Below are 18,664 nucleotides of genomic sequence, written 5' to 3'. Positions count from 1 at the left end.
TTCTCTTCATCGTTGAAGTTTAAATATCTGATAATCCACATTTTTCACCTTTTCATAAAGTTAAGAAAATGACTGATAATGTGGACCTCATAAATAAATTCAAAAAGGCTCACCCTATTCAAATTGTAAGTACAATTATAAGTGTACTTTATATGAAAAAGCAGTTTATTTTTCTCTTTCTTGGTCATTAGTAGTATCTAATTTATAAATAATAATTAATAACTAATTATAATTTTAGGATGTTGACTATACCGGTGGTTTGCTTCCAACTTTAAAGGCTTCCTCAATCGTTGAAGGGGAGAAAGTAGAAGGTGTTAAGGTATTTGTTCAAAAAATGATTTTTTTTGTTTGTTTGGTTTCTCAAAGTTAGATCTTTATTTTATTAAAAAAATATTATTGAGATAAAATCAAAAGTGAGAAGAAAGTCTTTAATTTAACATTGTATTTTGTACAAAATTTGTTGCTTAAAATCTCCAATGAAGTTGCGGACAATGATGAATCTGAAGTGTTGAAAAATGCTATTACACCAACCAAGCGACTATCCTCGTAGTCGGAAGATTCGAAGGTGCAAGGAGATACCTCAACTTGAAAGAAGATCAAGATTGAGAATGAAACTTGAGAATTTGGATGCACATGTTTTAGAATCCCTTTTAGAGTATATCTAATAGAATAATGTCAAGCATATGTTTATTTTGGTGGAAACATTGTCTTTTGTTGAGTTGTTATTTTTCTTTTGGTTCTTTTGGATTTTTATGTTTGGAATTTAGAATTTTTTTTAAATATAAATTGAAGTTATTTGATTATTACTTATGGTTTTATTTTTAATTTGATTCATACAGTTGATATTTTTACAATAACAGAAGTACTTTTATCTTTTTCTCTCTTTTTAATTATAAGCTATTCATTTTCAATTTCTTTATTTAAGGAAATAAAAAAAATTTAACTATTGGTTCAATTTATTCACTGTGAGATTAAACTTATATTTATTTGAAAAAAAAACTTTTGTGAAAACATATATATTATTTTTCGTAAAATATATTTACGTAACTAAATAAATGAGAATGAAAAGAAAATTAAAACCGCCATTGAAATTAAACTGACCATTTAGTTATTTATTTGTTGAGCAGAGATGCAGAAGAGTGAGAAGATTGAATTCAAATAGGATAATTGGTGAAATGGTTGGAAAAAAATAGAGAAAAAATGAGAACTACATGGATATAAATATATAACAAAACATAATGATTGATTTAGAATTTTTGATGGAATATGAACAGAGAAGAAGGAGCAAATGTGCGTGGTGGGTCAGGGGTATTTTGGCTAAATAAAATCCCATAAAATACAATATTTTTTATACATTATTTAGCTATTGACAAGTAATAAATTATTAGTTTATATTGTCTTCGTAATATTTTACTAAATTTGTTTATAAAAAAATTACAGAAAATCCGAGTGATAGTTCTAATGGTGTACATTTTGAATCGGTGTTGTCGGACATTACAAATAGCAGCATCAATACAGGTTGATTTTTGGATGAATTTTTTTTGAAACTTGCTTATGTGAATATGCATTCACTTTATGTATTTTGATTTTCCTACCATTTATTCAATTATAAACTTTAACAGAAAATTTGTTCAAAATTAATGCCTCGAATTATCTTATTAGGTAATAACCTAACACCATATCGAACAAGGTCTCCAACTACTAATCCACACTCTGTAAGTGAAAAAGAACAATGTGCCAATATTAATAGTATTAATAATTCGGGTATCAAACGTGAAGCATATGATAGCCCATGTCATTAGACAAGTCAACAACAGCTTCAACAAACATCAAACAATATCGACCAGTTACAAAGCCAGCGTATGTTAATATGCTTTTATTACTTAAAGACCAAACATTTAATTTTTCAATTGGTCTATTAAAAACAATCTTTGGTATATGCTATATAATTATTATAGATTCATTAGAGCACACAAATCGAATTAGATTGGCCTTCAGTGATGAGATTAACTTTTCATTTGCCTGGAGAGCAAAATATCACCTTTAAAGACGATGATGATATTGAGAAAATCGTGGAAGAAGAGGAAGAAAAATGTACGATGTTCTTAGCATGGATGGAGGCCAATAAAAAATTTGAACCAGATCAAATTTTGACATATGCTGAGTTTCCAAATCAATTTGTTTATGATAGAGAAGCAAGGGAATGACATCCATGCAAAAGAGGGTATTTTATCGAGAGGTTAAACTATGTTCCATCGGGTACATGTGATATTTATTATATGAGAATTTTGTTAGCTTTTCAGAGAGGTTGCACAACATATGAGTCTATTAGAACAGTTAATGGAATTACATATTCTAGCTTCCAATATGCTTGCTATTCCATGGGACTACTGTGTGATGATAGGGAATTCATTACAACTATTAATGAAGTAGCTGAACTTGCATCTTGTTATCAATTGAGAAAATTATTTGCGATGCTACTGATATCTAATAGCATTAGCAACCCAAAGCATGTTTGGAATGCAACTTGGACATTATTAGCTGATGGAATACTATATAAGAGGAGAAAAATTTTGAAAAATCAAGATATTTTACTATATCTTTTTTTATATCAAGATTGTATTTTCTTATTATTTTTATTTTTATTAATAATATTAATAGTTTTATTTTAAAATTACTTATTAAATATTTCATAAAACCACCATGTGTTTTTGCTAGGACAAAACCACAATGTGTTTTTACTAGGACTAAACATGACTGATGACGAATTGAAAAACCTCTGTCTTATTGAGATTGAGAAGATACTCAACAGCAATGCGAGATCATTAAGAGACTATCAATCAATGCCATATCCTGAGATGTCTGATGTTCGCCTTTATTTGAGTTCTGACACAACATGTCAAGCTGATGAAAATGAAGATATACAACAAGAGTGGTTCACACCAGAGTTCCTAAATGACATCAAATATTCGGAACTACCCAATCATAAGTTGACTTTGAAGCCAGGAGTCGCTGTAATGCTACTGCAAAACATAGACCAGACTTCAGATTTATGCAACGGGACAAGATTAATAGTTAACGAACTTGGCAGCAACGTAATTGGAGTGACGGTAGTGACGGGTAGAAATATTGGAGATAAAGTGTACATTCCAAGAATGAACTTGATCCCTTCAAATTCAGGGTTGCCATTTAAGTTTCAACGGAGACAATTTCCATTAACAGTATGCTTTGCAATGACCATTAACAAGAGTCAGGGTCAATCATTATCACATGTAGGACTTTACTTATCAAAATCAGTATTCACCCATGGACAACTTTATGTTGCTTTGTCAAGAGTTAAGAGTCGCAGTGACATCAATGTTTTAATTCTAGACGAAGACGGCAATCTAAAGTCATCAACAAAAAATGTCGTGTTGAAAGAAGATTTTAATAATATTTAGGTAATAACAATATTATTTTTATTTTAATAGCATGTTATGATTTACACTTTTTTATAAATATTTACTATAGATATAACAAATTTATCTATAACTCTATTTTCAGATTTGAGATGAAATGTGTAACAAGGAGCACAACAACATATGCCAATTGCTTTTCTAATGAAGTTAGTAAGATACTAGGTTGTCGAAAAATTTTTATTAGCCTTTTGATATAAAATTTAGTGTAAAATTGACATGCTATTATTATAGTTATATATGTTCTTATTTTTTTCATATCTTTCTCCTTATGGTTCAAGAATATTATAGACTTTAAACTCTTCTATTTACTTTTTACTTTGAATAAAGATAAAACAACATATTCAGTACGTTTATTATATAATGATAATGATCGTGTTATACTAAACTAAAAAAATTTATAATTATAAAATATTATTTTTAATTTAACATGTCAAATTTAAATATAAGTCAGTGCATGGCACGAATTTACTACTAATACTAATATATTTCTCGAGGTTTGCGCTAATTATACCAGCATTCACCTCTTTAGTAACAGATTAATTTTTTTTTTACTTTTCTTTAATTTTCTCGACGTTTGCGCTAATTATACCCTAAACCTATAGTAATTTTCTTTATTTTTTGTACCAGATTAATAATTAATCTTTAATATATCCATTTAGCATTGCCGATAAAGCCAACTCTCTTCTCAGCACATCCCCTCATCAAGTTACTCTAACTTTTGTTTTATCACCCACCAATTCCATGGCATGCTAATAGACAAATGCTACGACAAATGTTACACTATAATATCAACGATGACATCACAATGTCTAAGGTATTTACAAATTTAATTAATTAATATTATTAATATTATTAATATTATTATTAATATTATTAATATTAATAAATGGTTACTAGCTGTTTAGTATTAATTGATTGAAGAAATATAATTTTTTAAGGATTGTTTATGTTTAAAATATTGTGTTTATTGGCTAAAGAGACACAACTCTTTAAGAGTTGTGTATGTTTAAAATATTGTATCTATTGACAATAGAAAAGACACAACTATTTGTATAAGTAATTAATCATAATTGCTATATGCAATATGTATAAATAAGTCTTTGTCCACTATTTCAAAAATACAAGTACTAAGTGTACAATTTACTCAACTATTAAGAGATTTTCTTTGTTTAAGAGAGTTGAGAATTTCTTACTATTGCTAATTAGAAATTCTTAGGTTTCATTGTATCTTGGGAGAGTATTGTCATCAACCCTATAGCAACTAAGTGTGGGGTCAAATATCTCTCTAAAGAAAGCAATCTAATCGTGCCTTGAAACCACTACACAAATATAAGATTTTGTCATCTTCTCATACTAATATACCCAACAATTTTAGAGAGATATTTGTTGAAGATGGCACAAGATCAAAACACTACGTTCAAGGTCATGAATCAAGAGTTCATCAAATTAGATCGCTTTGATGGAACGAACTTCAACCGTTGGAAAGACAAGATGATGTTTTTTCTTTCAGTTCTCAATCTTGCATATGTGATTGACCCAAAGACTACACCAATTGCCGATGCCGCTAAAAATGTCACACCGGAAGAGAAAGAAAAGATTGTTCAATTGAAGAAGAAACGTGATGAAGATACTTTTGCATGTCGAGGTCATATTCTCAATACTTTATCCGATCGACTCTATGATCTCTACATGTCAATTCAATCACCATTAGAGATTTGGAAATCTCTGGAAGAAAAGTACAATACCGAACGACAAGGAACAGATAAGTTTATTATGATAAAATATTTTGAATTTATTATGAATGATACTATACCTGTCATGGATCAAATTCATGAATTACAAATCCTTGTAAGTAGACTTCGTGATCTACAAGTGGTGATCTTTGAATCATTACAAGGTGAAAAATATTTTTTTTAATGAATTTGATAACTTTTGTGAATTATGTGGTATTGTGCATGAATCTTCCGCAACAAAATGGTTTGAGAAAAAAAAATCGTACCTTAGTGGATATGATTAATTCAATGTTATTAAATGCAAAATTGTCTAACAATTTGTGGGTGATCCATAATAGGATACCATCAAGACATAGAAAGGTTTTTCCTTATGAATTTTGGAAAGGAAGAAAATCTAATTTAAATTATCTAAAAGTGTGGGGGGTGTTTAACCTTTTATCGAGTTTCTGATCAAAACAGAACCAAATTGGGGCCAAGAGTTATAAAAGGCACTTTTATAGTATATGCTCAAAATTTTAAAGCATATAAATATTAGACTTAGTGTCTAATGTAGTTGTTGAATCAAGAGAGGTAGAATTTATTGAAAATAAATTTATCAATTATTCAACTTCGTCTAATTTATAATATCCCCAAAATAATACTAATGTTTCACAAGAAATATATATGGAGCAACCGGAAAGCTATGTGCTACCCGGAAATGAAAAGAAAGTTTTTAAATTAATTAAGTCTTTGTATGGGCTAAAACAAGCGCCTAAACACCGGCATGAGAAGTTTGATTCAGTGGTGTTATCAAATGGCTTCTCACATAATAGTGCAGATAAATGTATTTACTTAAAATTTACTAAAAATTATGGAGTAATTATTTGTTTATATGTTGATGATATGTTAATTATTGGAACAAATTTAGAAGGTATTCATATAACGAAGGAGTATCTAACTTCTAAATTCAAGATGAAGGATTTGAATGAAGTTGATACAATATTAGGCATAAAAGTGCATAAGAATGAAGTTGACTTTACTTTAAGTCAATCTCATTATATCAAAAAGGTATTGAAAAAGTTTGATCATCTCACAATTAAAGAATCTAATACGCCCTATGATCCTAATTTTAAATTAGAAGAAAACATAGGAAGACCTATAGCACAATTAGAATATGCTAGTGCTATAGGAAGTTTAATGTATGCAATATATCATACTAGACTTGATATAGCATTTGTTGTGTGTAAATTATCAAGGTTTATAGGAAAGCCTAACAATCAACATTGGAAAGTTATAACAAGAGTTCTTGGTTATCTCAAGAAAACCATAAACTTGGGATTACATTATAGTGATTATCCCACAGTTTTAGAAGGTTATTCCGACGCAAGTTGGATTACAAATCTTAGTGACAACAAATTCACTTCAGGATGGATTTTCACCATAGGTGGTGGAGCAATAAGTTGGGCCTCAAAGAAACAAATATGTATTACACATTCTACTATGAAGGTTGAGTTTGTAGCTTTATCAGCCGCAGATAAAGAAGTGGAATGGTTAAGAAATTTGTTATATGATATAAAGCTGTGGCCACAGCAGACGACAGCCATTTCAATCTTCTGTGATAATGAATCAACCATGTCTCGAGCATATAATAAGGTTTATAATGGAAAGTCTAGACATATAAGTTTGAGACATGAGTTTGTGAGGCAACTAATAGATGATGGTGTAATTACCATTACTTATGTAAGATCTCAAGGAAATTTAGCAGACCCTTTGACTAAAGGTTTGTCAAGGGATAAAATCAAAGAAACTACTGTTAAAATGGGATTAAAACCTATTATTGCTAAATGATGGGAACCCAACCTTATTCTAGTAGACCACTAGTTTCAAGGTTTAATGGGTAATAACAAGTTATTTAGCAATTGGAGCACTAAGGTACAGGATTTAGTGCTATTTACAATAAATTAGGAGGGTGAGTTTAAACTCTTAATGGAATGATAATATTATTTATCAAAAGATTCCACCTATATGAATATAAGAGTGGTGCCACTCTAATCGAGAATTTTAGAGGTTTTATTCTCGTAAATATTCATGAAACCAGGATGAGCACAAGGCTATATAAGTGCTTAAAATTGTAAACTCTTCAACTTGGAGGGTATAAGTAATGTGTGTGATTTTTGGTTCTAGTATATGGAGTATAGGTTTAATCGATTAGACACCTATTACTTCGTTAGAACTTTAAAATTTACACTAAAAGAATGTTTAATCTTAGTGACACATTCTTTATGCAGATACTTGTATGACATTTAAATTTTGTAAATAGTGGGGAATTGAAGGGTATTTACAAATTTGATTAATTAATATTATTAATATTAATAAATGGTTACTAACCGTTTATTACCATTTGGTTAAAGGGACACAACCTTTTAAGGATTGTGTATGTTCAAAACATTGTGTCTATTGGCTAAAGGGACACAACTCTTTAAGAGTTGTGTATGTTCAAAATATTGTATCTATTGGCAATAGAAAAGACACAATCATTTGTATACGTAACTAATCATAATTGCTACGTGCAATATGTATAAATAAGTCCTTGTCCACTATTTCAAAAATACAAGTACTAAGTGTACAATTTACTCAACTATTAAGAGATTTTCTTTGTTAAAGAGAGTTGAGAATTTCTTACTATTGCTAATTAAGAAATTCTTAGGTTTCATTGTATCCTGGGAGAGTATTGTCATCAACCCTATAGTAACTAAGTGTGGGGACAAATATCTCTCTAAAGAAAGCGATCTAATTGTGCTTTGAAACCACTACACAAATATAAGATTTTGTCATTGACGATCGAATTTTTTGTCAGTAAAGAATTTCACAATAAATTCCCGTTATAAATATAGTTTCTAAACCAACAAAGAATTGTTTCGTACAAAAACTTGTTTGTCACTAAAGCAAACCCAATAAAATTAATAACCGAAGTATTTAAACCTCGGGTCGTCTCTCAAAGAATTACAGGAAAGTGTGTTACTATTGGTTATGGGTTTTTGTTTTCTGAGAAATTTTGGAATGAGGAATGGAAAAATAAATGATTATAAATTAAAGCAATAAAAATTAACAAGAGGTTTTATGTAATAGAAATAAAAAGCCTTGACCGGGGGAATGATTAATTGGAAGTTCTATCCTTGTTGGATTTTCTCAAGTATAGTATCAAAAGGTTGTTATTTTCACTTAGTTAACCCTTACTAAACAAAGGAAAATCAAGTGATTGAGCTAACTCTTATTCGCAAATCCTAATCCTCTCCCTTGGGAAGGATTAGCGTTAATAAATAAAGAATTAGCCAACAACTACCAATTTAACTAATTACTTGAGCATTCCAACTCAAGTGTCTCCTTTTAATCAACTTCCATGTCAAGTTGGGAGTCTATTCTATCAACATGCATACCATCTTTGTTGTTGGGAGAAGGAAGTAGAAAGAAGGCATAATAATCAAATTAATTGGAATGGAAGTGAGGATAATCAACGGATAAAGAAATTAAATAGAAAAGTATCTTTTGCATTAATAAATTTCAAAATAGGGGACATCCAATTGTAACTCTGAACAGGTAAATAGAAAATTAAAAAGAGTAAGGGAATAGAAAACAAACTAGAATAATAAAGACTTCACGGAGGTAGTAACTGTTTGTAATATCCAACTCAACAGTATAAAATTAGGAATCCTAAATCCTAGAGAGAGGAGAGAGCCTCTCTCTCTAAAAGCTACATCTAAAAACCTAAAATTATGTGAATTATGAGAAGTTCTGAATGAATGAATGGATTTCCTCACTTTATAGCCTCTAATCTGTGTTTTCTAGGCCGAGAACTAGGTCAAAAACAGCCCAGAAATCGCCCCCAATGATTTCTGATACATCCAGAAAGCCAGTCAACTATGTCAAATTATATATCTTGTGAAGCCCCGGATGTTAGCTTTCCAACGCAACTGGAACCGCCTCATTTGGACCTTTGTAGCTCAAGTTATGGTCGATTTAGTACCAAGAGGTCAGGCTGGACAGTTTTAGCAATTCCTTCAATTTCTTGTATTCCTTCCACTTTTGCATGCTTCCTTTCCATCCTCTAAGCCATTCCTACCCTATAAACCCTGAAAATACTTAACACACATATCACGGCATCGAATGGTATAAAGGAGAATTAATTTTTGGTAATTTAAAGGCTTGGGAAGCAAGTTTCCAATTATAGAACAAAGTTAGGAAAGAAAATGTAAAACCATGCGATTTATATGAATAAGTGAGTAAAGAGTTGATAAAAACCACTCAAATTAGCACAAGATAAACCATAAAATAATAATTTATCAGTCATCTTCTCATACTAATATACCCAATATAAGGTGCATGCGAATTAGGATGAAAGAAGCTAGCATTTGTGGCAATGGTTACTTGAAGGGTAAATTGATGATTAAAGAAGAACTGAAATGGTAGGAACTAGGAAGCAATTAGCACTAATCGGGAGCAGTTCTTTTCTTAAGCAAGTCCCTTCCTGTTAGATGCATGCACAAAATCTCATCTTTCCATAAGAATTGAATAAAATTATGTACATCTTTGCACCAACATACAGTAGAAATATATTAGATTGCTGGACTCATGACTATTCATGATGTTTTACATTTATTGTGATGTTTTTTTGTAATTCTTACCTAGCTTAGTTTACAAATTAGATAGTTATTTTATATACAACTATCAATTAGGTGAATTAGATCTTTAAGAGAAAGTTTCTATATATAGTAGTAGAGGCTAATGAATTTTGTTAGCGTATTATTCGATGAGGTCATAAAAAAAAGAGCACAAGGATTCAAGGAATATAACCGGGAAGAATTACAAGGTCTTAGAGGTCCAATAACAAGGCAAAAAGGGTAAAAGAGGCACTAAATAAACTTGTTGGATATTGTTTGAAAACATGTTTAAATTTAAAAGAATTATCGTCCAAGATAGCGAATTGATTAATACAAATTGAAAGAAAAGAGGCTTAAATCTGATAGCAACCAAAATAAGCCCAAATCAAAGTATTCAAGAATTTGCTAAAATTATTAGTTTAATTAAGTATATTTTATGTAATTTTTGTGCTTTTTTATGTCATATTTTCTAAAGACTTTTTTTTAAGTGTATTTTAAACATTTTAATGATTGTTTTTACTGTAGTAGAACATTAGATTTAGAGGAAAAATCTTATCTGATTGGATTTTTTATTAAACTTTCTATCCACTTAGCATTTTAAATACAAATCCATATATTATGTAAAAATAGATTATATATATTGATATTTTGCGAGGTTTAACCTCTCAAATTTTTTACAGAATTCTCTGAATTTATCAAGGGTACTCATCATCATTGTGGCATTTTTAGGATTATCAATATTTGATTGTGCCATCTTATCCTATCCAAATTTATATCAATTCTTAACTTCGTTTATATTTACAATCGTACAACTCCATTTTCGATTATTCTTGAGTCTTGTGATTCAAAATGTGAACTTTCTTCTCATTGTAGAATCGTTGATTTCAGAGTCTTATAGCATCAAATATAATTTTGTCTAATTTTTCTGCGAATTTTCTATTCTTACAATCTTGGTAGATCCTATTGAAGTGATTCATAGACTTTGAGTCATATCATTAACTTCACTAATTATAATTCTATTAGATGTTGTCCTCTAATGCAAGCTCTCTCATTTCTTTTCTTGTTTCTCTTTTTCTTCTTTTCACCTCTCTTCACTTGGCAACAACACTACAAAAAGACGCTAACTTACATTTTTTTAGATTTGTGACGATTCTTAATCTCTACTAGATGTGTTATGGCAATTCATAAAACTATCACAATTTTGTGTCCTGCTATTAGGTTGCGACAGTTTTAAGAAACCCCTATTATATTGCGGTTATTTTTTGGACGTTGTGAAGATTTTCTACTCCTACAATTTACAGTGATTTTTATCAAATGTGTGGCAGTTTCAAACTTACAAATTACTCATCTCCCAAACAAGTTTGACTATTTTGTGGGAGTTATAAACCACCATAATCTTAATCCTATAATTGATGTTTGTACTTCATGACAGACATAACAAATTTACTAGTATGTATGTAAAAACTAATTAACATATAATTAACAAATTACAAACTCACTATAAGCATTTTCTTTCTTCATATTAATTTTAATTATAAATTCGATTATTATATAAATATTTCGAAGAGGGGTATTATATATTTTTTTTATAAAACAACAACAACAAAGCTAGTGAATGCAAACAACTAGCAGTGGGATAAATGGAACCAATAGTGGCGCTAACCGAACGATAAGCAACCTCATCAAATACAACTAATAGTCAACCTCAGGAGAGTAGTGAGTAGAAAAGACATTGTGAGCACTACGAAATTAGGGTTCACGGAAATGGAGTTGTTGGTCTATTAGTTATAAATTTTGGAGTAATAAATTTAAATTTTGGGGTTCTCAAAATTCCTGCCAATTAAAATAAAAGTTGCCGCTAATAAATCTTAAAAAGTACAAAAGAGAAAACTTTATTCTCTAAGTCTATCCACAGGTTAGTTAAAACCTCCATTATAAAACTCTCACAAAATAAAATATTTTTGTAGTGTCACTCACTTTCTAAAGACAATGTTGTTATTGCTTCTAGCTTCAACCTCCATGGATGAATCTGATTCTTCCTCAACAGTAGTTTTAGTCATGATCTCTAATCTCTAGATTAATTGCATCACCAACACACACTAATACAAGCTCAAATAACTCAAAGAGCATTAAATTCCACTTGCTCTGGGTATGAGTTGAGACTCCGGATAAAATACAGTGGTGTTATCTACTTACTTCGGGTAAGAGTTGAGAAGCCGGATAAGATGCAGTGCCATTGTCCACTTACTCCGGATAAGAGTTCGAGACTCCGGGTAAGAGGTAAGGGTTGAGTTCTGTCGCTGTTTGCTTCGGGTTGAGAATTGTAACACCGCCTTGATAAGAGGCAAGGGTGAGGTTGTCCCTTTACTCGAGGTACACGGGTAAGATGCAAGGATTGTAGTTTGGATCCACTTGCTCTGTGTTTGATATTTTGTCCAAAGTTCGCTGTCGGACATGTCGGGTTTGGCTATATAACCGACAGATGAGACTCATCGGCCATAGGGTAGACATGCATCATGTGCATTTATGTGATTTGTTTGAGAATACTTTGTTTTGGCTTGCCTAATTGTTTAATTGTAATTAGTTACTACTTGTCCTATCTACTGTACTTGTTATCCCTAATTGTATTTTCCATGATTATATTGTATGTGTTTGCACCTGTGAGATCCCTCATGCTGGCAGAGGTGACGCTGAGGGTGGTTCCACTAGTGATTCGAAGGGTTGGAGGAGATGGAAAGTGAAATATTAGGTTAAAGATAGATTTGAACTTGAATACCTTAGATAGTTTTACCTAATTTCTCGTTTAGGTTGATCTTAAGTTTAAATCTGAGTGTGAAGTTCTAGGACTGTCTTTGGCTTTTTCGGGACCTTTTATATTAACTATGCGGGCACCTTTACCATGCTGAGAATTTCCATTTCTCATTCCATGCATATATTGTTGTTTTTAGATGCAGGTCGAGAGGCACCTCATTGAGCATTTTGGAGACTCTTGGAAACGAAGAACTATTTTGGGACTTAGAGTTTGTATTTTGTGTATGTACATATGTGTAAATAGATTCTCTGCCTTGTATATTTTATGCTTTATCTCTCTTAGAGGCTGACTTGGAGAAACAGGTGTTTATTTTAGAGTTTGAGTTAGACTTTTAGGTTATATATATGTATGTATACTCTGGATGGCCTTAGCTTCGCAGATCGAGTCTGAAACTTCATAATTGTATCTTTGGAAACTTTGATTTTTTTGTATATAGTTTATCCTTCTTTTCGATTCTCTTTATCCGTTTGTGCTTATCCGGACAAGTGTGATGCGATTTCTGATACGGTTCTGTTTAACTTCTCTTTCAAGAGACCTAGTTACCATTTCTTTCAACCATACTATATTTGTATTTTTATTTTTAGAGGTCGTAGCGTCTCACCACCTCTGATTTATGTTCTAGGCATAAAGCTCTGTGTGGTAGGTATTACATTATGGGCCTTGAGAGGGTTTGGATCAACATGCTTTTTCAAATTTAGAACGGGTTATTAAGCTAGTAAGAGATTTTTTCGTTATCTCTTGCAACTACAAAAACTTAAAGATAAAGGAATAGAGAAAGTGACCCCATCAAGTATCCTGGTTCAACTCCAAAGTGCAATAAGGTCTATGTCTAATCTCTACCAAAATTTTAATAGAATTTTATTATATCAATAACTAAGATTACAAACACAAATTCTAAGATCAAGACGAAGACGAAGACAAATAAACCAAACCGGTTTCTTGCCAAGGCAAATGAAGCCACAATTTTGAGCTTCGCAAACAAACACCAATAGAATAAAGTCATAATTTTGAGCTACACAAACAAATATAAAGATAAATTCTAATACAATAAAGTCATAATTTTGAGCTTCACAAACAAATACAAAGATAAACGGCAAGACAAACGAAGTCATAATTTCAAGCTTTATAAAGAAAGACAAAGACAGATGCCAAGACAAATGAAGGCACAATTCTGAGCTTCATAAAGAGAAACAAAGACAAACTCCAACACCAAATCAAAATCAAAGACAAAGACTAAAACTTGAACTGAAATTATTATAGCTTTTATTCTTAGTTCATGCCTTTTCACTCATAAGCTCTTCTTTCTCAAATAATCTTTTACAGAAAGATAAGCTTTTTACTCAAAACTAGGAAGACTTAAAATACTAAAACTAAATCATCGAATTAAAATCCAATAAAGAAGAATAATGACCCTCAAAGTGCACTCTATCTTTTTTAATTTTCTTCTTACCTTTTTTTCACGATTGATCCTCTTCTTATAACAAATCAGTAGCTCTTTATTCTAGCTCACTGTTGTTGTAAATTAATTCTTATTATTGTCATGATAATTTTCTTTTCTAATAATAGTTGCAATCTCTTCTAAATCTTTATCAAATCTTGTTTTTGATAGTTTATTGTTTCCACAAATAACCGAATTAACATAAATATCAATATCAAATTCTAAAACACTTAATAGTACGATCAACAATAAAATCAGTTAGGTCAAACTTAATTAGACCAACAAAATATTTGTCATCATAATAATTAGATAAAATATTTTTAATTCCACAATAAAACAATAAGATTTGGCCTTTCTCAAAATCTTCTACTAAAAATCACATCAAAACATGAAAGGTGTAACTAGCTTAATCTACTAAAATATTATTATAGACCATCTAAGTTAATTAGTCACTAGTCTAACAAATAGTCAGTCACTCATGTAACTTAGTTAGTTAGCTTCACTGCAATAAAATTGATTAGTTAGTTAGAGTAGCATTCCCTCACTAAGTGGTTAGAACCTTGTGTTATGTACATGTATATATATCCCATCTGTAACAGAATTAATCAATGAGATTACTCATTTTCTACCTGCATTTGCATGTTGTAACATGGTATCAGAAGTGAATTATCTTCACAATTTCGCTACACTTTCCTATTCATTGTGATTTTTTGGGAAAATTTCCCGATTTTTTCGCCTCAATTTTCTTCTCCTTCCTTTCTTTTTCGAGCTGCTTGCTTCACTGATTCCGATCAAGATGTCCACAATCTATGAATCGAATCCCTCTCAAAGCAACTCGAACTCTTCGGCACAGTCTTCGCCGATTCCCAAGGCTTATTTGCTTCAGTCCAGCAATCATCCAGGACTCGTGCTTGTTTCTCAGCCGCTCCAAGAAGACAATTATGCTTCGTGGTGCAGATCGATGCGTCTTGCATTGAGTGGCAAATGCAAGATTGGCTTCATTGATGGTTCTTTGGAGAAACCCGATCCAACTGTTCATCCCGTGCTTGCAGAATCTTGGCAATGCACCAACGACATCATCACAACGTGGTTGCAAATTCGATCTCCAAGGACATTGCTGCGAGTGTGATCTACGCGGGTTTAGCCGCTCTCCTTTGGTAGGACCTGGAGACGCATTTCTCTCAAAGCAATGCACCTTGCATCTTTGAGCTGAAACGATCTCTCATATCACTGACCCAAGGCTCTCTCTCTGTTTCAGAATACTTTATGAAGTTGAAGATCCTTTGGGAAGAACTCAATACCTTCAAGCCTTTGGTCTCGTGCTCATGCAGTGGTGTCAAATCGATTCAAACCTACCTCGATCAAGAATATGTCATGCTATTCCTCATGGGGCTCAATGAAAATTTGGCAAATGTTAGAAGCCAAATCTTGTTATCAGATCACGTCCCTTCAATTGGCAAAGTTTTCTCTCTGGTCTTGCAAGAAGAGAAACAACGGGCACTTACTTCTCCTCAACCTAGCCAGCACATGGCATTCGCAGTCAAGCAGTCTCCAAAGTTCTCTATGCATCAGAATTCGAAGCCAAAGGGTAAAAAATATCATCCAACTTGCTCTCACTGTGGACTCATGGGACACACTGAAGACAAGTGTTATCACCTTCATGGCTATCCACCAGGCTATCTGCAAAACAAGACTCCCAAGCCTTAGGTGCATCATGTGGCTCAAGTGAATCATGCTCCAGAAGTGCAAGATTCATCACCCACCTCTTCCTTCTCTCTCACGGCAGCTCAATACAACTAATTGATGGCTCTTCTTTAACCACAGCAAGCTGTTCAAGACATTGAACCTAAGATATGTGCAAGTGAAGTGTTCTCTTCTTGTTACATGAACCGAAAGGCAATTCCAAGTGCCTGGATTGTTGATTCAGGTGCTACCGCCCATATCACCAACTCCTTTAATTCTCTAATTGACCCAAAATCATTATCTAACCACTTTGTTGCTTTACCTGATCATACCAAAATTCGTGCATTAGCCATTGGTAATGTTGTCCTCAACCCCTCTTTAACACTTGTTAATATCATATTCATTCCATTCTTTAGAGTCAATTTGATTTCGGTTAGTTCCCTTCTAAAATTGTCAAACTGTAGTGTCCATTTTTCTTACCTATCATTTGTGATACAGGATAAGAACTCCAAGCTGGTGATTGACAGAGATGATGAAGTTGATGATCTGTTTGTTCTGCAATCACCACCCTCAATGCATGCTCCCTCTCTTGATGTTGATAATTGTCATTTAGTTTCTTTTGTTAGTAGCTCTACTTGGCATGCAAGATTAGGTCATACATCTGAAAAAAGTCTTCAATAGGTTGAATTCTATTTTGTCTTCAACACCCTTAAAATTCAATCACTCCAATTGTGATGTGTGTCCATTAGCCAAACTTAGGCGTTTATCCTTTCAATCAAATAATACCTTTTGTTCTGCCATTTTTGATTTGTTTCATTATGACATTTGGGGGCCTTATCGTCTCCCTACATATAATAATATGAGATTTTTTCTTACTGTTGTGGATGATCACTCTAGATTCACATGGACCTTCTTGATGAAACATAAATCTGATGCTTCTAATACTCTTATCAATTCCTTCAATATGGTTGAGACTCAATTTAAGACCAGGGTGAAGCAAATGCGATCGGACAATGCAGGTGAACTTTCCCTCACAGAATACCTCAATTCGAAAGGGATAGTGCATCAATTCTCATGTGTCGAAAGGCCTGAGCAGAACTCTGTAGTTGAACGAAAACACCAGCATTTGCTCAATGTGGCTTGGGCTCTATTCTTCCAATCCAAGGCTCCAATTGAATTTTGGGGCAAATGTGTTCTGAATGCCACATTTCTAATCAATAGATTACAAAGTCCAGCCCTTCAATATAGCTCACCGTGTGAGAAGTTATTCTCCAAACAGTCGGACTACCATTCTTTACGGGTCTTTGGTTGTCTAGCTCATGCTTCCACCCTCATTTCCAAACGACACAAATTCTCTCCACGTGCAGTGTGGTCAGTTTTCATTGGATATCCTTCTGGCTACAAGGGATATAAGCTCTATGATCCAATCACTAAGAAGATCTTTATCTCGAGGGACGTTACCTTTGTGGAGTCTGGGTTTCCATTTCAACAATCCTCTAAGACTTTCGGCACCATTGTTGATATCTTTCCTGATGTGGTCATGCTTCTTTGCCTTCCGGATGTGACACCTAGTTCCTCTCCACCTGCCACCAATATAGAGCCACAACTTCAACAAGTCCCAACTTCATCTCAGACGATTCCCACCACTGAGCCTCACCGAACATCTAGACCATCAAAACCACCTCTGTACCTCAAGGATTATCAATACCACAATGTTTACCACATGAATTTTAAACATCTCTCTCAACCTCACTATGCTTTCATTGCCAATGTTGCTGTAATCCCTGAACCTGCCTTCTTTCATCAAGCAGTTAAGTTTCCAGAATGGTGAAGAGCAATGGATGAAGAGCTCCAGGCCATGGAAGACACAAATACTTGGTCTTTGGTGCCCCTACCTGCTGAAAAACACACCATTGGATGCAGATGGGTCTGCAAAGTCAAATGCAAAACTAATGGTTCTGTGGACATATATAAAGCCAGACTCATTGCAAAAGGATACACCCAACAAGCTGGTATAGACTTCAAGGACACATTCTCACCCGTGGCAAAACTCACCACTGTTCGAGTGCTTTTGTCGTTGGCAGCCATAAACAAATGGTCTTTGCTTCAAATGGATGTGAACAATGCCTTCTTGAATGGGGATTTATTCGAAGAGGTATATATTGAACCACCTCTCGGCTACAATTCCAAAAATTCTGGACTTGTATGTAAGTTGAACAAGTCCATTTATGGTTTGAGGCAGGCTTCCCATCAATGGTTTTGCAAATTCTCTTCAGCTTTGCTTAACCACCACTTCAAACAATCGAGGCGCGATTACTCCCTTTTCACCTATGGTAGTGGTGACCAAACAGTCTATCTCCTTGTATACGTCGACGACATTATCTTGGCCAGTCCATCTAAAGACATGATGTACAAGGTACAGAAGTTATTGGAATCGCTCTTCAAATTGAAGATTCTTGGTGATTTGAAGTATTTTTTGGGTTTGGAATTAGCCAACGTAAGTACACCCTTAGCATCCTTGAAGATACCAATTTTGCTGAATCTAAGCCTACCTCTTTGCCTATGGAACCCAACCTAAGGCTTAGTATCTTAGATGGGGAGTTGCTCAAGGATCCTGCAAGCTATAGAAGACTTATAGGGAGATTGATGTACCTCACCATCTCGCGTCCGGACATCACCTACGCTGTCTCCACCCTTAGCCAATTTCTGTCCCAACCTCGCACTGAACATCTTCATGCCCTTCATCATTTGCTGCGATACATCAGAGGCACCATAGGGCAAGGCTTACTTTTTTCGGCAAACTATGAGAATAGACTAATGGCTTATGTAGATGCAGATTGGGCAGGTTGCCCGGATACTGGACGGAGTGTCACTGGGTTCTGTGTGTTCATTGGGGATTCCCT

General features: G+C 33.1%; 1 protein-coding gene across 1 annotated transcript; it reads left to right on the top strand.

Annotated features, from left to right (window-relative positions):
• On the top strand, positions 2,754 to 3,440 carry LOC107606639 (ATP-dependent DNA helicase PIF1-like). Its single transcript, XM_016308682.1, has one exon. It carries the CDS (start codon positions 2,754 to 2,756, stop codon positions 3,438 to 3,440), a length of 687 nt encoding a protein of 228 aa, XP_016164168.1.

This window comes from Arachis ipaensis, chromosome B01 (genome assembly GCF_000816755.2).
Source record: "Arachis ipaensis cultivar K30076 chromosome B01, Araip1.1, whole genome shotgun sequence".
NCBI classification, from domain to species: Eukaryota; Viridiplantae; Streptophyta; class Magnoliopsida; order Fabales; family Fabaceae; genus Arachis; species Arachis ipaensis.
This window is presented reverse-complemented; position numbering and strand designations above follow the sequence as displayed.